This window comes from Oreochromis aureus, linkage group 5 (assembly GCF_013358895.1).
Source record: "Oreochromis aureus strain Israel breed Guangdong linkage group 5, ZZ_aureus, whole genome shotgun sequence".
In the NCBI taxonomy this organism is placed as follows: domain Eukaryota; kingdom Metazoa; phylum Chordata; class Actinopteri; order Cichliformes; family Cichlidae; genus Oreochromis; species Oreochromis aureus.
The window spans coordinates 22,246,405-22,269,105 of NC_052946.1; the positions used below are offsets into that span (position 1 = coordinate 22,246,405).

Genomic DNA, 22,701 nt, shown 5'->3' on the forward strand with positions numbered 1-22,701 from the left:
AAACTGCCGTTGTTCTTGTCAGGATCAGCTATCTGACTGCGTGTCTGTCTGCGATGTTGGCTTCAAACCGAAAATAAAACAGACCCCTGAGTGCGATGTCAGTGAGGTTATTTTTTTAAGCTACGGTTTTTTGTTTTTAGCCTTCCAGTGACACTGTAACATTAGTTTGTTTCTCCGTCCTTTTTCTCTACTAATAAAGTCCACCAGTACCCAGAACCACAGCCGTTGAACAATGATTTTTTTTTTAACTAATAGGTAAATATTTTATCAGAAACAATTTCCTGTAACTAGAAGTAATGTCTTAATGGTATAATGTGTAATCCACCTACAGTGCCTCTGAAGTGTAGTCAAATAGCAAACTCTATCCAAGAACAGTTATACTAGTTTAACTATATGATTGGAAATTATTGCATAGTTGGAATTACTGAAAACTGTGCTATGTTAGGAGGGGAAAGCAAGTGTGGTTGGCACACTGTTACTCCCCAGGTCCCTAATGGGTGTTGCCAGAAAGGTCGGGGGGGGGGGAATTGAATTTAGATTGAAATTCAGATTGCATTTAATTTGGTGAACAATAAACCCAACATTTTCGGTTTAATGTTGTTGTTTTTTTAATAATTATTTCTTTGTTTCTTTTCCAGGTTGAAAGCTGTTTACATACATTTTAAGCTGCCATTGCTGTCATGAATGACATGAAATTCCTCATATATATATTCGCGTTTATCGTGTCATTGCTTTTCTATCTGTGTAAATACCTGTGCCAAAGCCCCGACAATGAAAATTGTAAGTACTCCACAACTGATACTTTCATTTGTTTGTGTGTGTGTGTGTGTGTGTGTGTGTGTGTGTGTGTGTGTGTGTGTGTGTGTGTGTGTGTGTGTGTGTTGAGTGGAGTGGGTGGGTCGGTGGGTGTGGGAGGAGTGGGAGGAGGGTGTGGCAGGGAGGGAACAGTTAAGCCTTGATGATATACTTTTGTGTTCACTATTGAGGACATCTACATAACAGTTTTTGTATTTTCTAATTAGTTTTTTATTTTGTTTTGACTTTTTGTTTTTAATTCAGTTAAGCTTCTCTTATTCTGAGTGTATTTTCTTTTTTCGAAAAGCATGTTGATTAATGTGTCATAGTTTATGTATTTTTATATACAGTGGCTTGCAAAAGTATTCGGCCCCCTTGAACTTTTCTACATTTTGTCACATTACAGCCACAAACATGAATCAATTTTATTGGAATTCCAGGTGAAAGACCAATACAAAGTGGTGTACACGTGAGAAGTGGAACGAAAATCATACATGATTCCAAACATTTTTTACAAATAAATAACTGAAAAGTGGGGTGTGCGTAATTATTCAGCCCCCTGAGTCAATACTTTGTAGAACCACCTTTTGCTGCAATTACAGCTGCCAGTCTTTTAGGGTATGTCTCTACCAGCTTTGTACATCTACAGACTGAAATCCTTGCCCATTCTTCTTTGCAAAACAGCTCCAGCTCAGTCAGGTTAGATGGACAGCGTTTGTGAACAGCAGTTTTCAGATCTTGCCACAGATTCTCGATTGGATTTAGATCTGGACTTTGACTGGGCCATTCTAACACATGGATATGTTCTGTTTTAAACCATTCCATTGTTGCCCTGGCTTTATGTTTAGGGTCGTTGTCCTGCTGGAAGGTGAACCTCCGCCCCAGTCTCAAGTCTTTTGCAGACTCCAAGAGGTTTTCTTCCAAGATTGCCCTGTATTTGGCTCCATCCATCTTCCCATCAACTCTGACCAGCTTCCCTGTCCCTGCTGAAGAGAAGCACCCCCAGAGCATGATGCTGCCACCACCATATTTGACAGTGGGGATGGTGTGTTCAGAGTGATGTGCAGTGGTAGTTTTCCGCCACACATAGCGTTTTGCATTTTGGCCCAAAAGTTCCATTTTGGTCTCATCTGACCAGAGCACCTTCTTCCACATGTTTGCTGTGTCCCCCACATGGCTTGTGGCAAACTGCAAACGGGACTTCTTATGGTTTTCTGTTAACAATGGCTTTCTTCTTGCTACTCTTCCATAAAGGCCAACTTTATGCAGTGCGCGACTAATAGTTGTCCTATGGACAGATTCCCCCACCTGAGCTGTAGATCTCTGCAGCTCGTCCAGAGTCACCATGGGCCTCTTGGCTGCATTTCTGATCAGCGCTCTCCTTGTTCGGCCTGTGAGTTTAGGTGGACGGCCTTGTCTTGATAGGTTTACAGTTGTGCCATACTCCTTCCATTTCTGAATGATCGCTTGAACAGTGCTCCGTGGGATGTTCAAGGCTTGGGAAATCTTTTTGTAGCCTAAGCCTGCTTTAAATTTCTCAATAACTTTATCCCTGACCTGTCTGGTCTCTAAATCCAATCGAGAATCTGTGGCAAGATCTGAAAACTGCTGTTCACAAACGCTGTCCATCTAATCTGACTGAGCTGGAGCTGTTTTGCAAAGAAGAATGGGCAAGGATTTCAGTCTGTAGATGTACAAAGCTGGTAGAGACATACCCTAAAAGACTGGCAGCTGTAATTGCAGCAAAAGGTGGTTCTACAAAGTATTGACTCAGGGGGGCTGAATAATTACGCACACCCCACTTTTCAGTTATTTATTTGTAAAAAATGTTTGGAATCATGTATGATTTTCGTTCCACTTCTCACGTGTACACCACTTTGTATTAGTCTTTCACGTGGAATTCCAATAAAATTGATTCATGTTTGTGGCTGTAATGTGACAAAATGTGGAAAAGTTCAAGGGGGCCGAATACATTTGCAAGCCACTGTATATATTGTTAGTTTTACAAGTTCACAAAGTAATTTCAATTAGTTTTAAGTTTTATTTTACTTAATAAAAATGCTTTTGACACATCTACTTTTAATTATTAGTTCTGCTTTAGTTAACTACATGAGGACTCAGAGACCAACTCCCCCGAGGGCTGTTGTTTTATGATGTTTTTATTACAACATGCAGCATTGTTAAAATGGGCATTTAGTGTAGTATATAAATCTTTTTGTGTCATTTAATGTTATATTGAAAAAATATGTTTAAAAAAATAGATAAAATTGTGGATAATATGAAGTTCTTACTGGTTTTCACTTTGACTTGATTTCACCAACATTAAATCAGATCAAGCTGCTATTGGTATCTCCCATTACATAACATCAAAAACTGTGGACACTAGACTACTAACAAACAGACAGACAGAACTGATTACATACTCTCTCCCTTTGGAGGAACAAAATTATAACCTTGGATTACATAATTATAAAGCCAGTTATGATGAAATGTAACATTGCTGAGATGCTGTTTCAATTAGAAAAACACAATTTTCTGCGCATCTTCTCCTAGAGATCAAAAAGACTACTAAGACAATGACATGATAATCATCAGTCACTGATACCAAGTTTGATATGTATGAATGTGTAATGTGTAAAAACAAGCATACATGTTAAAAAAAAATCATCCCCCCTAAAACATTCACATCTGGGTTTTTATGTTTTGTTTATTGTATCTTTGTTCCAGATGAATACTAATTTAACAACATATCCATATCTCCTGCACGTGGTAGTATTGTGATTTGACACTACTTTGCACACCTGCTACACCTGCATCTGCTGCACCTGATCACCTGAATGTTAGATGAGTTTAGGTCAACCAGGTAGTTCATCTGTTAGTCAAAATAAAAAACAAAACATTTTCCATATACCATCTAAGTAGACTAACATTGGTCACTCTGTTTATTGTGAAAGAACTGCATATTACTGGTACATGAAAGTCGACTGGCAGCAGGAACAGCAGGAACTGCTATTCGATGCACCATGTCCGACAAAACGTGTCAAACACTCAAAAAAAGTGATACTGGATTTTGCTTCCCATCTATGTGATACAATATGCACATTTTGTACCCGTGACCTTGTTGTGCACTTCCACTTATTAAGATATCGACAGCTTGTAGGCAAGTGAAGGTGACGATGTTGCCGCACATTTGTAGGTCACCTGCTCTCAGCCGCCATGAAACGTGGTTTCCAGTGCATGTCTGGTTTTCAGTAAGTTGAAGTATTTGCCTTTGTAGTTTTTAAATCAGAACATAAAGACTGATGGCCCACCCACCACATGACTTTACAAGGAACACAAGGGTTGAGACACAGAGTACAAACTAATGTGTCAAAATCGCAGCATAATACAGAGCCTTTGGAAAGTCTTCTGAGTTGTGAAGTTTCTCATTTGATTTTATATTGAGGTGAATATAGAGAGCAAAAACAAACAAACAAAAACAGCATCTATGCATTTCAATGTTGAAACATAAATATTGGTGGTAAAGGGAGGATGCTGGACAGACTTGGTGTGGCCAAATGATGGTGTGCAGGGAATATCTGGCAGATCAGGGATATCTTTGATTTCTAACAGCATTCCAATTGAGGTTCTCCTGACAAGTACAGGCAGGTTAAGTGGAGTGCAGTTCTGGCAGCAGCTGAAGCAAAAACCCAGGTCATGGTCCTCGGTCTTTGACCCAGTTTTTGAGTTTATTATGGTCTTGTGAATCATTCTTTTGGATAAGAGATTTTCTAGTTCTATATTGGTTTAGTAGTAGTAGTTTTATATCAGTTAATCTTGAGTTTTGTTTCTCTAGTGCATCTGAGTTTGTTATTGATAGTTCCTGGTTCTTAGTTTTGTTATGTTAGTTCCCTTTAGTGTCTAGTCTGTTCCTGGTCTCATATCGGTCTTGTCATCAGCGACTCCTGTTCTAGTCTGGTTAGTTTCCATGTTTCGTTATCCTTTGTTTTCCTGATCATGTTCCCATGTCTCTCTGGTCTCTCTGTCCTCCCATGTTAATTCATCTGTGGTCAAGTTCACGTGTCTCAGTCTAGAGCTAAGTGTGTGCTGTTTCCTGTTTTATTTTGATAGTCTCCTGCCTCGCGTGTATTATATTCAGTTTTTTACTTCCCTTGTCTCCCTAGTCAGTGATTAGTGTCAGCTGTGTACCCACCTGGGGCCTGTCCCCTCATGATCCTGTGTGTATATCGTCTCAGTCTTCCTCTGTTCCTTATCACGTTCTCCCTCACAGTGTCCAGGTTTGTGATACATACTTCAGTAACATTTTTAGACTCTTCTAAGAACTGATGGAATTAAACTGGTTAAATACCTGCCGAAGTAACTTTTTTGTTGCCCTCACTATTCATTTTACATTCCTAGAAAATGGACCAATCTCACAGGTGTAAACATACTGTGGGGTGTGTTTGCCCATAGTTTCTGCTGTTTCCTTTCTGAATTTTCCTGTAAATGACTTGTGGTGAGTACAAAGAAAGTGCAGATCTGCCTCTGAGCAGCAGACATTTAGGTTTGTGTTCTTGTTTCCTGGCTGTGACCTGCCCCACTGTTAAGCTGTTGCTGTGCATTTTTCAAGACAACATGTGAGAATTAATTTCAGTCTACATTTATGCGCAAAGGTTCTCCATCAGTGGACACGTCTATTCAACAATCTTCTGAAATAAACCTCAGATAGTAGAGTGTGCAATAAATCTCAGATCCAGAGCTTAACTGCATGTAATCAGTTTGTCTTTGTATTGTGTGAAATGTTAGGTTCATAAGTAACTAATAGGCCTCACACGTTACTGTTGTTGGTACCTTGAACCTGTTTGTTAACTAGACAATGCCACATAAATTTTCTTCACAGGAAGTGGTTTTGATGACTACCACTCTGTTAACACCTTCTCTTCCCACAGTTCTTTTTCTTCCGTTCCATTTTCAACTGTACTCACACAGTGAAGTCACACAGTGGAAAAAAAAAATAAATGTAAACCTCTATATTTAATAGAGGAAATGACATCATATTTATTAAATTGAGAGGATGACAATGTGTGAAAATCAGTTCAGAACAAAATAAAAAAAGTAGTTTAACATTCATGAAATGGTAAACGGTCTTCTATCATCACTGTTTGTATACGTGTTGGATATTTCTTAAGTGTAACTAATTAAGCAGTTTGAAGCCTTTTTCATGTAAAACATCCAAAGCTATAGATACCTCATGAATACAACATTTTTGTTGCTTGTTTGCTTACAGCTGTGATGGCTACCGCTGACCACACCACTTCTCAGCAGTACACTCAGCAACCGACTGCAGCACCTGGGCCCTCTCAGTCCCACCAGAGAGCGTCCTACCAGCCAGCACCAGCTCAGCCCGATGACCCAGCTGAGCTCATGACCACATCACCCAGCCATGAACAGCCATTCCTAAGACCACCGCCATCATATGAGGAAACAAGTTAGTTTGGATTTTGATCAACCCTGTATTTAACAAAAACTATGAAAACAATATATTTATTAGATTAAACAGGTCAAAACAGGCTTTGAAAACCAAAACTGTGGCTCTCTGGAAATCTTCTGCTGTTAAGGTTCCAATTGCTGCTGTATAATATTTATTTTTACACTACAGAACTGCATTTGTTGGTAATATGAAATTTTTTGGTCTGATTGTGGTCTCACGCTAAGTTGTCTTTCTGTTTCCAGCTGGTCCTGCCTACCCTGTACAACTGATGCCTTCCAGCGAGACAGTGTTCATCCCCAGCGATCCACTGTACCTATCAGAGGGTATTGTGCATGAGTACAACGGTCTACAGGACAGCACAGACTTCCTAACCAGCTCTGCATGCGACCCTGAATTTGTTATAAGCTAGGCTTAATAGTCATAGCGGCCCAATCAGATACAAACATGATGCAAAATATTTGGCTCAAATGGAAGTATGTTGAATGAAGATGAGACACGGCAGACTAACTTGATGTATTTTCAATTTTATTCTTTAAACCAGTTTTTAGTGGCTCAAGTTATTTAGAAAAATTGAAACATGAGGTCACTGTTTCTCACTAATTGTCTTTGGGCTTATTCCTCAAGATCTCTGCCTCTTGTCTTTACTCTCTATTGGGGAAAGTACTTGACAGTCAGATTCAGTGGTCACCAGTTAGGTGTTTCAGTGTTCATTAGAAATGCATCGATGGATGCGCATGCGAGATAAATATGAACACGTTAAAGAAGCTAAAGTCAGGCGGTTGTACAGAAAATCATTGTGAAGTTTAATAACTTTTGTTATTATTTTATTATTTTATTATAGTGCATCTCTAGTATCTGTGGATATCATCTCATCGCTATCTATGAATTTACTGCAGACCTGCAAAGTGCTGTTAACCTTTTTTTCCCTGTGTATTTGTGTGCATTGTCTTGTGAGTCATGCTACATGTGAATAAATTCAAAGAGTGAAAACATTTATCACTGAGGGTTTTTTCTCCATTCATGTCAGGTCAGCTGATCACTCAGGCTTCCTGAACACATACAGTTCCACTTAGTTAATACCTAAAAGTGTTTTTGACCATCAAATACAACTTTAAAATTCATCATGTCATTTTGACAAAATAAGCATCCTCTCATTTATTTTTTTTTAATGCATGCTGTTTTCAGTGTGTAAACGATGCGTTTACACTGTATTATTTTTATTAGGACATCACATGCTTCCCCCATCGAGTGAGCTGATTTCTGGATCCAGGTAATTATTGAAATGAACTGACTGCTCCTCTGTATATAAATTTTCTCACGGATAGATGGGTGTGCAGCGGGCCTTCAGTCTCCCTTTTCTTTACATCCTGTACAGTTGACCTGTACCGTAGCCTGTGTAGTGATATTGACAACAAAAATAATTAAAAATACACTTACCCATTGGGGCGCCGGAAACTGTTTACCAGTCCAGCCCTGGCTGGTAAACCAAACCGTTAATAGATCTGGCCCTAAATATTATTATGAGAGTTGTGAAAACTCGTTTTGTCGTTATTGATTTTCTGGCGCGGAATACCTTTAAAGTAGCAAATAAATTAAATTATGATCGATTAAACTTATTATCAATATGTTTTTTCTCCTCTTATGAAATAAAAGTGTCGGAGTGTCGGCCCTGTGCGGTTGAGCCAAACTTGCCGTCGAGAATTTTCAAAGTAAAAGCCATCTAAAGCGTCAAAAATTAATTGTTAACATGCCAATTTTTACTGTCTTGTTTTTAATTTGACAATATAAATAAATAAACAGACTTCTGTGACCTCACTGTAATGGCCATATTCATAAGAAAAGACCGCGAATAAAGATGTGCTTATAGATCATGATTGTAAGTAGTCTGTGAATGGAAGAAGGCTGGCAGTGGGCCGGAATATACATTCAGTGTGGTGGCCACGTGTATGGAAGATCTACAGCAGTAGTTTCGCGTTAAGGGGTTCAGATCAGACCCTTTCCTCTAAGACGTGTTGGCTCTGGATGTGCTCCCGTCCCATCGTGTATCCGGTGAGTTTAAATATTTAACTCTGTGTAGGTGTTCTTATCAGCATCACATCTGACTGCGTGTTTCGGCATGCAGTCTGTGATTTTGGCTTCAAACCGAAAATAAAATGTAATTTAAAAAACCCCCCCAAAAACTTGACGGCTAATAGGACGATATCAATGAGCTTACTTAAAAAAAAACAAAAAAAAACTTCCATTAACACTCTAACATTAGTTTGTTTCAGTCACCCTTTTCTATACATCCTGTACAGTTGAACAGCACCCAGAACCACAGCCTCTGAAACGAAACTCGAGCTTAATTAACAACTCCATAAAGTCAACATGCTTCTGCTCTGATCTGATCTGAATTAAACAACTGCTTATTATTTTATCTGAAATAATCTGAAATTTCGAGGGTGGAAAAATGCGCCTCACACGGACATTTAAATGTATCTTGTAGGAGTCAAAATCGAAAGTGAGAAAAACTTTGCTACAATCAGCGAGGCAGGTGAAGATTCAGAACAAAAGAAGTACAGCAAAGGACTTCAACAATGAGGACATTGAGCAGATACTGTCAGAACTGCCTAAAGGAGCACGCACACCCCTATATAAACTGTTACTTGATTTAAATATGACTGCTGAATTTTTGTGTATTCTCTGGTTCTGGTATGGGGCTTACTGGTTTTTAATCATACACTGGTTGCTATGCTTTGCCTCAATTTGACTTGGTGAACAATGAATCCCAACATTTTCTTCAGTTTTGTTTTTGCATTAGATAATTATTTCTTTGTTGCCTTTTCAGACTGAACACTGTTCCTGCGCATCCATTTCCTGCTACCACTGCTGTCATGAGTGACATGAACTACGTCTTTCTCGTTTGTATCTTGTCATTCTTTATCAGCTTCTGCAGCTACTTGTGCAGGAGCGCTGACAATGAAGAAGAGAGTAAGTACTCCATCACCACTAATAGGTGATACTTATAGCTGTACTCCTTCATTTCATATACAACGACCAAAGCTATAAATAACTCATGAATACAACAGTTCTCATCTCTTGTTACTTGTATGCTTACAGCTGAGGTGGCTACCGCTACTCACACCTCTCATTACCACCAGAGAGCGTCCTCCCAGCCAACACCAGCTCAGCCTGGTGACGCAGCTGAGCTCATGACCCCATCACCAAGCCATGAACAGCCATTCCCACAAAAACCACCACCATCGTATGAGGAAACAAGTTAGTGTGTCCAAAATATATTAGTATGGATAAGTGAAATATTGATTTCAGCTTTTCTACAGGCATCCAGAAACTCCAAATAAACTGTGTTGTGTTCAGTCTGTTGACTCACTGCAGAGCAGAGAAACTTGGGTGCAACGCAGTGTAATCAGTGTCCTGCCGAACACCAGAGACACAGAAATAATGAAAAAGAAGCATGACACAAATTAGAGCAAAACTCAACATGTTTTTGAATATGACTGAATCTAAATTAGGACAACTTCTCTTTAAATTAAAGATAATAACTCTTAAAATGAATGCATAACCTTCTGATATTGAAGTTAATTTGTTACTTTAAGAGTGGTGCATTCTCAAATAGATCTGCAAATTACTGAACAAAGATTAAGAGTTGCACAAAAGCACACTGACCTACAGTAACAACACGTTATATTAAGTTTGCAGACTAAGACACAATATTGTAGTTTCTTTCTCTTCAGAACATTTGTCATCTAATGCTAAGGTTCACATTGCTGCTGTGTAATATTTTACTTATTCTTGCTATTAAATTTATTTTTGGTGTGACTGTGGTCTCACGCTAAGTTCTCTTTCTTTTTCCAGTTGGTACACTCCACCTGATGCCTTCCAGCCAGACTGTGTTCATCCCCAGCGATCCACTGTACCCTTCAGAGGGTATTGTGCATGAGTACAACGGTCTACTGGATATCACAGACTTCCTAACCAGCTCTGCATGCGACCCTGAGTTTGTTCTATAGGCTTAATAGTCACAGTGCCCCAACCAGCCACATAAATGATGCAACATATTTGGCTCAAATGGAAGAATTGGAATGAAGATGAGAAACTGCAGAGTAACTTGGTTCATGTATTTTAGTGGCTAAAGGTAGAAATGCTGGGACAGTAAAGCTGCATCAGTGAGAACAATAGCACTTGTTTTTGTTTGTTAAGGTAAAGTATCTCAGGTGGTTTTACAGCAACTTCTTTTCAGTTAATTATTTGTATCTCCTTCCAGTAGCAGAGCACTTTATTTTCAGTTGTTTAAGTGAGAATAAAGATCGTGTAACTTACTGCAGTTTGGGGAGGATTGTGAAGTTTAATAACGTCTTTTATTATTTTGTTATATTCTTTTATTGTGCAAATGAATTTTTTCATTGAAGAAAAGTTTTTTTTTTCTTGTGGTGTCAATTATAGTTCCTAGAAAAACATTTGGAGTGCCTTGAACCTTTTCCCCCCTTTGTATTTGTGTGAATTACCTTCTAAGTCTGTTGGGAACAAAGAGTGAAACATTTATCACTGAGGGTTTATTCTGGATTCTTTTTCCTTAAAACCTTAAGTTGTTTTTCACCTACCAGCACATATAAAAACAGACTGACTGAGCTCTCTCATTGGGTGTGCTCAGTTCTGTAATTTACCCTGTTGTGTGATAATTATTGAAATGAACTGACTACTTCTTTCACTTACACCCCCTCCCCCCAAATAATTTTCCGCTCACGTTTAGCATTTTTGAGAATTTACCCTGAGGCTCTTTGGTTAAACCAGAGGGCTTTGCACTAATAAATCAGCTGTGACAGCTCATTTTGTCTTTGTCTTGAATATCCTTAAAGTGACAATTTAATTGACCTGTTAAGATTACTATGATTTCTTTCTTTCTTTCTTTCTTTCTTTCTTTCTTTCTTTCTTTCCTCACTTGAAATAGAAGTGGCCCAATGTCGCTCCGGTGCGCTGAAGAGTATTTTCAAAATAAAAGCCGATTAGTAATCGATTAGTAGCCTACCAATTCTTACTGTCTTGTTTTCAGTAATAATTCTAATTATTATTATCGCATTAAAGATAAAAATGAAATAAATACCGACGTCCTGCCCCCAGTGACCTCACTGTTGTTCATAAGTACAGACCGTGTATAAAGACGTACTTATAGATCATGAATAGGAATAATCTGTGAATGAAAAAAGTGGGTTGGAACATTAACTGAGCGAGGTGGCACATATAGAAGATCTTTGCAGCAGTAGTTCCTGATCAGACTTCTCTAAAACTGTCATTGTTGGCTCTGTGTGTGATCCTGTCTCCTTGTGTTACCGGTAAGTTTGATCATTTAAATTTGTAAATACTTGTTGTTCTTGTCAGCATCAGCTCATTTGACCGCGTGTCTCGGCATGCAGTCTGTGATGTTGGCTTCAAACCGAAAATAAAAGCAGTCCGTTATTAGTGCGATGGCAGTGAGGTTATTTTTTTTTAACGTTACCGTTTGTGCAGTGCAGTTCAGCAGCGCTCAGAACCACAGCCTCTGAAACGGAACTCAAGTTTAATCAACAACCTCTTAAAACCAACGCTGAGCAGTGAATTGTCATAACTAATAACTAATTCTTTTATATGATATTTCCATCTCCTGTCCGTTGAATATATGTTTTTTATTTCTATAGAATGAGCACTTTGCCATGTTGAACAAGAATAATAAATAGCAACTTTGTTTATTTTTCTATTTTATCCTGCAATCGATAATAAATCATCTTTAAGATAGTTGTGTAAGGTCAATAATTTCTCTTTTAAATGGTTCCCTTTCCCCCCTTTTCTCTATGTGCAATCACAGCAGAGTAATAGTGATGTATGTGTGCGCCAGTGGCGGAGCGGGGGGGGTGGCTTACTGGGCTTAAGCCCGGGTTGTTTTTTCAGAAGCCCGGGGTCTTTTGGAGTGTAATTTTTTCGAAGTTAGATGCCTGGCTGACAACTGTATAAAACAAAAAACTACACACAATATTCGAAGCACATAGTGCACACTGTGGGAATTTACGACTGTGCGTAAATCCCCCCTAATATTGGTATGATCCGAGCTCAGACACTGAGCGACTGAGCGAGGGGGCGGGGGGAGCTGCTGCCTGAGAAACGCAGCGAGACAGACCGAGGAGAACAGAAGTTCGACCAGGTACCAAAGCAAATCATTCGTACTGTACAAATAATGTAAATTTGACGGTGTATCACAAAAGATTGATATCAAACTGATACTTGACCCATATTACTTTAGGCTACTTGCTCTTCAAGTGAATCAACAAATGGCGAAATGAAAAGTCGAACAACAACAATGCTGTTTTTTTAGAGAGTCTTAGCTTACGTGTGTTTATTTCATATTTTCAGTTGTTACCCTCCACGGCTAAATAAATCAGTTTCAGTAATGTACTGATATACAAGAATGGACATAAGGAGCTTCTTTCAAAGAAAAAACTAGTAGATGTTATTTTATATATTACGGTTTGTATGTTGTTCAGTATGTTTCTATGCAAAACAAGAGGAATTTCAGTACACAGCAGTATATTCACAGTTTAAACCAGATATTTGCAAACACTTTATGGAAAACACAAGAACATTTTTTACTGTTAAACATCAATTTAGAGTAAACTTTTGTTTTAGATAAATAAATATTGAAATATCTTTTGAATTAATTAAATGTCAGAATAAAGAGAGACAGCTGTCTATTTTAATCACTTTCATCAAATTTAGGAGTGCATATACACTAAGTTTATTGTTAATTAATAAGAAAACTCCAGACGATTCCATTCTGAGCTGAAGCTTCTGATAGGTTAGTAGAGTCCATGTGAGTAAATTGGTGGCACACCTGTGGATGCATATAAAGCAAAACACAGAGCCTGTTTCTTTGACATGGGAAAATCAAGAGATGTCAACCAAAACACCAGGAAAAAAATTGTGGAGCTCCATAAGTGTGGCTGAATTTTGAATACAATTTGGTGCCATTTACAATTAAGAAATACAGATAGTTTCTCTCTTTACTCTTAAAGTTAACAAATATGTTTTTATATTTATCAGTCATAAAAAAATAAACATTTAGTCTGATTTGATGTTACAATTAAAAAAGTGTTTGTGTTTTTATCTGAAGAGTATGTAAATATCTGGTTTCAACTGTATATTTGATGATGTTGGTGTTTGGCTTGATTGTCAGCACAAAGAGGGAGAGAGAGGAGCAGAGAGGGAGAGAGAGGAGCAGAGAGGGAGATGGAGAGGAGAATGAGGACAGAACAGAGATGGAACAAGAGCAGGTGAGACACACATGTTAGTCAAATGGTTGTTTGCCAAAAGTATCACCGTACCATAGGTGCTCATGTATCTCATACCTAGTGTTTCTTTTTAGGTTTGTTATTTTTCAAATTCTATTAAGTTATGCAGGCTTATGAAGGCTAAATAATTATATAAACTTTTCTGAATCTAAATAGTGTACTTTGGTAGAATTAAAAAATAAGTGTAGTGCAGGTCTATGATGATTTTTAGTGCTACTATCATCTAGTTCTGATTCTGGTTCTGTCTTGGTTAAGTCCTACCCATATGGAAAAGATATATATAAATCTTATAAAGTTTGTATCTGTCTTGTGTGAAACTTGTATGAAAAGCATACAAGAGTGAAAACAGACATAAGATCCCTAGAAAAATTATATAAATGAAACTTGTATGTTTTGGATACTTACTAAAACAATATATGAAAGTAATGAGAAAGTGGCCACTTTCATGAGTAAATCATATAAGTTTTTACTATTTCTTTTCCATATGGGTAAGTAGTCCTGATTTTGAACTGTTGTAGTCCTGTTTTAATTCTGGATCAGTTCTGGGTCTGGTTGAATTGGGGTTTAGTCCTCGTGTCTTGATACAGCCCTGATTTTGTTCTGCCTTGCTGCTTAATTAAAAAAACTAGTTTAAGGTGATATTTATTTTTTCCTATATGAAGCAGGGCTCTAGACTAACTTTTTGACATGGGCGCACCGGTACGCCTAACTTTAAAAATTTAGACGTACCAGCACAAAATTTAGGCGCACTCAAATTTTTCAACCGCATCGCTTAGCACCGCAGTTTTACATGTGCACTTTCTTTGGGGGGGAAGTCCATACAGACAATATTCATTTCTAAATTATTAACTAACAAACTTGTGCTTAAAGTGCTTTGTCAATATTGTAGAAAATGTTAAACTTAATCATCATCTTGGCTCCTCTGACGACCTGTTTGCTGCTGCCTGCTGCTGAAAGGCAGTGGGGAGAGGGGACACTTGGGCAGTGCATTTATTGCAGCATATAATGTGTTTTCTGGATACACTGCTGTTTTGTCAGCATTCAAAGATTGATGGCACCGTGTCAGAGCTGGCTATGAATTTCAGACGGATCAGGCCTTAACTTAACACAAAAGTTATCAATAGTTCTTTTCATCTTTTCTTATTACCCACAGCTACATCCACTTCTGTCAGGCCTAGGCTGCTAGGGCTGGGTATCATCACTGATTTCTATAATCCATTCGATTCCGGTTCTCAAAGTCCTGATTTGACTCAATTTAGCCTCAGACAGTCAGAAATGTTATAATTCTGATCATTTATCAGTACTGATACATGTGAGACTTCATCAGAATTGTGAACATCACAGCAGATGCCTTTGTGTCAAAGTAACTGAGAATAAAACACAGAAAAATATGAAGGAGATTTTCCTGGTCTGGCGTTTTATAGCAGATAACCTTAAAAATATTCTGCAATTTTGCATAATTTTAAGAAGTTTAAATTTCTTCAGTATTGAACAGCAGAAATTAGGCTTTCTTGTCCGAGGTCATTTAAGTGAAAAAAGAAAAAGAAAAAGACAGCGGCCGACAGCGCTGTAAACAACGGTAGACTGGTGGGTAATAAGCAAATGGATAATGCAGAAAACAGAGATTTGAGACGGGAAACTGTTCTTGAAGTACAGAGAGAGAGAGAGAGCTGTGCATGAAGTGTGATTTTTATCGTGGTGGAAGCAAAACAGCAAAACTCAGAGGGAATTCATGACGACATTGATCAAATGCGAAGCGTAGTTTGCTGCTTCTTTTGCTGCTGGCTCGGCGAATTTTGGTTGGAGAGACAAAACCTGCAGTTTAGAATCTAGTGCAAAAAAGACGGAAACACAGCGCGGACCCGACGCATCAGAATCGCTAAGCTCCGACAGCGTGTCCGTGTTCGGGCCGTGGGGTGAGAAAGCCGAGAAAGACAAAGCTGATTCTGATGCGTCGGGTCGCTCTGTGTTTACGTCTTTGTGTGGAATCCGTTAATGAATTGATATCGCTTTATTCAAGCTACTCACCTCTCTCTTCCACCTGCACTTTCAACTGGACCACGGCCAATCAGAGAGGTCCCGCCCCTGACTATCTCTGATTGGTTTAGTCCACGATAGGGCCATAATGTGTGTCTGTTGTTGACCACACGGAGAGTTGCAGAGTTTTTTATTTTTTTTGTTACCCGAAAAAATTTGGTCGCATTTGCGACCAAATTGGTCGCACTCTAGAGCCCTGTGAAGTCATTCTTTTTTGAACAAAACTCAAAACAGAGCCTAATAATCTTTCAGTCATTTCTACAGCCCCCCCCCCCCAAAATCCCACATGCATACTACCCTTTAGGGCAAAGCCCCGGGTGTATCAAATGTCTGCCTCCGCCTCTGGTGTGCGCATGTGTGTTGTAAACCCCGACTGGTGTTGAGAAACAGGACGTGAAACCTGAAGTCCACCTAAAGCTTGCACCACAGTTGTTGTTTGTTTGTTTGTTCGATTGTTTCCCACATTATCGCTATTGTCTCTACATACCTGCTGGAAGATTGACAGGGTTCCTCCTGGCCTTGACATGACTTAAGATACATTGAATTTAGTTTCTTGTAGGCATGTAGCAACCTCTATCCAAGTCCAGGTTGTGCTATTTCAACTATTGTCATTCCATTGTGCTTGGAAGTACTGAAAATTGCACACTGTTATTCTCCAGGCCACTAAAGGGGGCCTCCATAAACGTCAGGGGGGAAAAAAGTGCCCTTCCCAGTAATATTTAAAGGTATCTTGTAGGAGTCAAAATGGAAAGTGAGAAAAAACTATGCGACAGTCAGCGAGGCAAGACTCAAAACAAAAGTATAAGGAGTACAAGACTTCAACATTAGGGCCATAATGTGTGTCTGTTGTTGACCACACGGAGAGTTGCAGAGTTTTTTAGGATATTAAGCAGATCTTGTCAGAAGATCCTACAGGACTGAAGTGAGGAAGGAGCACACACTGACACCACCCCTGTACAAACTGTTAGCTGGTTAAAATACGACTCTTTTCAATGTAACATTTTCTTCTTCTGGTTAATGTTTGCATAATAATTTCTTTGTTTTCTTTTCAGGTTGAACTCCCATCATACACTTCCACTTCTCCCTGTTATTGCTGTCATGAATGACTTTAACTTAGTCTACATTATACTCGGCATCATCTTCTGGTGCTGTTTCTTCACCTGTAGCTGTCTGTGCAGGAGCGCTGCTAATCCAAACTGTAAGTACTCTATGGCCAACAGCTGATACTTTCTTTTGTGTGGACATGTGTGTGGTAGGGAATTTGTTAAGCATTGATTATGCTCTGCTGTGGATGTTAACATGGATGGCTGGAGATGCATTGAGCATTGTGATGTAAAGTCTCTGCGAACAGGTCTGCGCTGTCATAAAAACAAACGTAGGCATGCCAGTGTGTACCTGAACCATCGCACTCAGTTGCATCAGAGAGCAACTTGGGGTCTTTCCAAACCCCCAATCTTCCTTAAGGTTGAGTCCCTCAAATTTTCCTTCAGGAAATCTGCTCATATAATTCAGGACCGGGCTAAGTCGAGAACTATTTCAAACCACGTCAGTTATGATCTGAAACATGTAAGGAGTCACTCAATTTTATGTTAAAGAACAGTATTTAAGCACAACAAGTGACAAGTAGTAAAGAAACCGGTACTAGTTGAATAAAAATGGCAGCCCAGTTCCTTTGAATGGAGAAATGTTCTCAGTTAGTGAATAGCACCATGTCAGAAAAAACATGTCAAACACTAAAAAAATAAGGGAGATACTGGATTTTACCTCCTGTCAAAACTATACACAAAACTGAAATATCAGTTGCCCTCAAACGGATAAAGTTTCTCTGCAAACTCTGAGAACAAGCTCAACCTGACCCACATGAATCCTATTATTAATATATCGACAGCTTGTACGCAGGTGAAGATGTTGAGCAACGTGCTGTTGCACATTTGTAGGTCACCTGCATGAGAACATGGTTGAAACGCTACCTTTGAAGTCTGTTGGGCCACCCACCACATGACTTTCATTACTGCAAAGGTTTCCTCTGACAAGAAACACAAGAACTGAGACACAGAGCACAAACTGATCTAACGTGTCAAAATCACAGTATCATACACAAGGTAATAACATACATATAGAGGATTTGCTAACTTTTGTGAGCTGTGAAGTTCCACATTTGACATTAAGGTTTTTTTGGCTAAACTTTTGCTTTTTCAGTGACCTCTTATGGTGCTTCAAAACAGCTGTGTGGGTGCAGCAGCAGTTTGTTGTGCGTGTCTATTTTTTTCCCTTCTTTTGTTAAATGTCATGAAAATACCACAACCAATAATTCAGTTCATCATACACTTATTTCATACCTATAAGACACAGATTGGAAACTGCAGTTTATATCTCCATATATCTGTATTCACCACACTCAGTAATTGCTGAAAGTCATCCTGAAGAATTTCACTATTTTCTCTCAAATTCTGAAAAATTCTGAATAAAATTCAGAAGTAAACTAACATTAGATGATTTTTTTTAAAAAGAAATGGAAATTTGTGATTTGTGGTTGTTTTCATTAGGAAGTAAATTGCCAGAGACTGTGTGGGGAAATTGGAACCAGTGTTGACTTCAGTATCTCCACTGACAGCAACAAAACGACAGAACATTTTCACTTTGGTTTATTAAAATACCCACTGAACTAGCATTGTTGCTGCACTCACTATTAACCCTCCATAGTGAGCTTTATTTATTTTTCCCAGAATATAAATAAACATTACAGGTGTGAACACACCGTGTGCTGTGTATACTTGTGGTTTCTGCTGTTTCTCCTGCAAATGTATTGTGGTCAGTGCAAAGGATGTACAGCTCTGCCTCTGAGCAGCAGACGTTCCAGTTTGTCTTGAGCATCTTGTTTCTTCTGCCCTGCTGCTAAACTTTTGCTGTTCATTCTTTAAGATAACACATAAGAGTTGATCTTATCGATATTTATGTGTAGAAGTCCATCAGTAAACAAGGCTATTTAAAGATCTTCACAGCTTTAGAACATAACAAAATGTGATGAATTCTTATTTGTTATGAGCTTTTCTAAATGTTTGCTTCACACATTAATATATTTGTAACCTTGAAACGCTTAACTTTCTTAACTAGGCAATATCAGATAAATGTTATTTACAGGAAGTGGTTGTGATGACTGACGTTGTGTTGAAAACGACCTCTTTTCTCACCAGTTTTTTGTTTTCTTGGTTCATGCTTTGATTTTAACTGTACTTACACACAGATGAATTCACATTTTGAGTATGATAATAAAAAATCCCTAGTGTTTCTCTGATTCTCTACACACTTAACCCTTACATGATGTTCTTAATATATGTCTTCATTATATGAATTCCCTCCTAATAAGTGTATGCAATACATTTTGAACTGTAGATCAATTCATAAGGTCTAAATAGCCTATTTGTCATGAATATATAAATGATTAATCCTTAATTTATGCTTCAGAGAGCTTATTTAGATTGTGAACATTCAAATGGGTTTGTTTTGTCTGTAAGCGTCAGGAACTGATATTCCATGTTAACTAACATATTTTTCAGCTTTAAATTAAAATACGCAATCCTATACCAGTCTACATACTTCAAAACTACATAATCATAAAGACAAAAAAAGACATTTGTTTGTGCAGGATCTCAGTCATCCAGGTCACAGTAGTCTAAGGGGCTTGAAAAGAAAGTTTTCCAAACTGTTTTGTGAAGACGTTTCACCTCTCATCCAAGAGGATTCTTCAGTTCTAAAACCAAAAGGTGGAGAGTACAGGTAACTCTGGTGGGGGTGGCCCTCAGGACGGTTGTTGACCCACTATTACTCATGTGCTTCATCACATGAGCAAAGGTGTAAGAAAGGTTTGCGTCATTATCACCAGAGGTTTCGGGTGAAAGCACTATGAGACCATGCCTCACCCTGTCATGTGGTTTATTGAGGTCACCTGATGCACGATGTCATGGTTGAAGCGCCTGGGAAGGGATGTCAAAACTGCATTGCGGGTGGGAGAGTTTGGTTTTGTAAGCCACCCACTCTGTTCAAAGATGGTCGTTCACAGCGGACGTAGATGGCCTCTTTCACTCGTCTTTAAAACCATCTGTCTTCTCTGTGCATCATGTCAACACTGGCATCCTCAAAAGAGTGACCTTTGACCTTTAGATGCAGAGTCTTGTCTTGTTGAGGTGTCTCTTTTATTTTGTGCCATGCATTTATGCAGTGGTTGTTTGGTTTCTCCAGTGTGGAGCTCTGAGCACTCCTCGCTGCACTGCACAGCATACACTATGTTGTTTAGCTTGTGTTTTGGAGTCTTGCCCTTGGGATGAATCTGTTTTTGTCTGAGGGTGAGGCTTGATTTGAAGTGCACTGGGATGTCATGCTTGCAGTTTCTCTGATAAACCTGCTACATAAGGGATGACAGTGTTGTTCTGTTTGTAATGTGATTATTCTCTGTTGTTATAACCACACGTTTTAAGAGCTTTCCGTACCCATGTGTTTCTTTTCTTTCCCTTCTGGCTTAGAGGGAACCTTTTCTGCCCGGTGTTGCAGGGTCCTGATTACCCTGAGTTTGTGTTTCAGAGGGTGGTGGGAATCAAAAAAGAAGGTTCTGAGTTGGTTTAGAACATATAACAAAGTAAATACTGCCGGGTCATTAACCATCTATCCGTAAGTTATCTCTTTCACATCCAAGTTGTTTAGGAAGTCCAAAAAGATTCCCAGGCCTTTTGAAATATTTTTGTTCATCCTTCAATACATGTTATTTACTCCAGTGGGAGAAGTGGCATCATTTGTCTCATTAAGTGCATAACACTTGATCTGTGAGTGCTTTTTCCAAAACAATGCTGTTGTCTTTCTGACATTAAACAACGGGAGTTCCTTTATGTTTGTTGATTTTTCATATATTTGTGTCCTCCTGGATACAAAAAGAAAGAATAGCGGGATTACTTTTGAGATAATTCTGTCCCCTCCCAGTGGCCTTTTCCCCAAATTTTTCAATCTTTGACGCTGCCAAACATGGTAAAGCTAGCATGTATTTGCTGTATACGTCTGAAAAATTATATTATGAGGATTTAACCTGACAGGAGTTGAATATGTTTACATTAATCATTTATAATTTATTAATCTGAGGGCTGTATTCATGGTTAAAACACGAGTCAGAGCACAAGCTGAGATTTCTGTTTCCTTGACCTTTGCTCCATGCATTTAACTCCTAATGTGTACAAGAAGAACTGGATATAAACAGATTTTGAAACATAAACAGGATATAAAATTAGTAGAATTGTAAACAGTCTTTGTCATCTTTATTTCTGTGAGTGTTGAAGAATGTTTATGGAAGCAATTTTTTCCCCGTCACACCTGAATAATTCAGCTCCTAGCTGTACTTCTCCACTTCACATAAAACAATCAAAGCTATAAGTAACTTAGAAGTGCCACATTTCTCATGTATTGTTATTTGTTTGCTTACAGCTGAGGTGGCTAATGCTACCCAAACCTTGGTCACCGCCACGCCTCAGCAGTACCCACAGCGGTACCCTCAGTACCCAATTACAATACCTGGGCCCTCACAGTCCTATCAGAGAGTCCCCTACCAGGCAGTACCAGGGTACCCTGGTTACCCAGCTATGCCTGGCAATCCAGCTGTGCCCATGACCACACCACTCAACCATGAACAGCCATTAACACCACCACCATCGTATCAGGACGCAAGTGAGTGTGGTTTTGAACACTATATTTGATAGCCTATCTATCTTATTATTTATGATTTATTATTATTCTAAGCAATCAGTTTGTTGAATGCAGGGCTTACACAGTTCTTGCAGAAATGCACTGCACACCAACCTTGAGTAAATGATGTCAAAGGTCTGCAGAGTTATTTTGCATTTTCTGCTCTTCTGAATAACTGTAATCAGACACTAGAGTGGACAATACTGCTAGATAATATTGATTCTTATATTACAGATCTTAAAACATTTTCAATCTCATGCCAACTTCTCTGTTTCCAGTTGGTCCCGCCTATCCTCTGCAACCAATCAACCAATCTTCCAGCCAGCCAGAGTACCATTCGAAGCCTCCAGCCCAGCCGCAGCCCAATGCTCTAACTGACAGCTCAGACTTCCTCGCCAGCTCGGCACACAACCAGGAATTTGTTCTACCCTATAGGCTGGATACTTAGTGTATCAATCAGACACAAAAACGCTGCAACATTTTCAAATTTGGCTCAATTGGGAGTATGTGCTTTGAATGAAGAAGAAGGAACTCCAGAATAACTTGCTTCTTTTATTTTGATGGCTACATGTGGGAATGTTAGGACAGTAATGGTGCACCAGCTGTGTTCAACAGTTTAAAACATATTTTTGGATATGTGTGCGAAATGTAGTAAGCATATACACTACAAACTGCAGTCATTTTGTTATTGTTGTTGTTTTTTTCTAAACAGTTTTCAATGGCTCTATCTTGGGTATTTTGGGAAATTAAACATGAGATCACCATTTCTGGATATTTTGCATAAAAAAGCAGATTTTTGCTCATATAGCTGAAAAGTAAAATGGAATTGTCAAAGAAACCTGCAAACAGTGCATCTCTAATGTCCGTGGACATCAAATCTTTGCCATCTGCCATCTTATTGCACACTCATGAAATGCTTTGAACCTTTTTTCCCCCCTGTACTTGTGTGCATTGCCTTGGAAGTCGTGTTACATGTGAAAATGTCATGTCAGTTGACCACCTGTGTTTAATTCATTATTTAATTCACCTGTGTCAATTTGACAAACTAAGCCTTTTACACAGGGAAAGTTGTTGTGTGTTACGTTTTTTGTGTTCACATGGACAGAAGACTTCCCTGCTAAGGTTTTTTTTGCCCCATCTTATAGCCTCATTTCCAAAATGGTTGGAAACGCTGTGCAAAGTGTAAACAAATACTGAATGCAGTGATATGCAAATAACATAAAGCTCAAATTTAAAACAGCACAAAGACTTTGAGACTTTTTTCAAGATAAATATCAAAGTTCTAACAAAAAAATAAGAATAAAAAACACACGTCGGTCAGCTTGGGCAAACACTTGATGTGACTTCATGAGCCTAATA

The 22,701-nt window shown here is 38.7% G+C and overlaps 2 protein-coding genes across 3 annotated transcripts in view; one reads left to right on the forward strand and one right to left on the reverse strand.

The window, feature by feature from the left end:
• sirt4 (sirtuin 4) overlaps positions 1-22,701 on the reverse strand; it is a 700,781-nt gene that overhangs the window by 21,140 nt on the left and 656,940 nt on the right. The window lies entirely within an intron of this gene.
• Positions 11,497-22,582, forward strand: LOC116313655 (metacaspase-1-like). Of its 2 annotated transcripts, none has more exons than XM_031731419.2 (4): positions 11,497-11,595; positions 16,671-16,816; positions 21,085-21,324; positions 21,621-22,582. In XM_031731419.2, exons 2-4 carry the CDS (start codon positions 16,717-16,719, stop codon positions 21,788-21,790), a joined length of 510 nt encoding a protein of 169 aa, XP_031587279.1. In that variant the 5' UTR covers positions 11,497-11,595; positions 16,671-16,716; the 3' UTR covers positions 21,791-22,582. The 2 variants fall into 2 exon arrangements, with proteins under 2 accessions (XP_031587279.1, XP_039468193.1); XM_039612259.1 differs by lacking the exon at positions 11,497-11,595 and adding an exon at positions 13,507-13,563.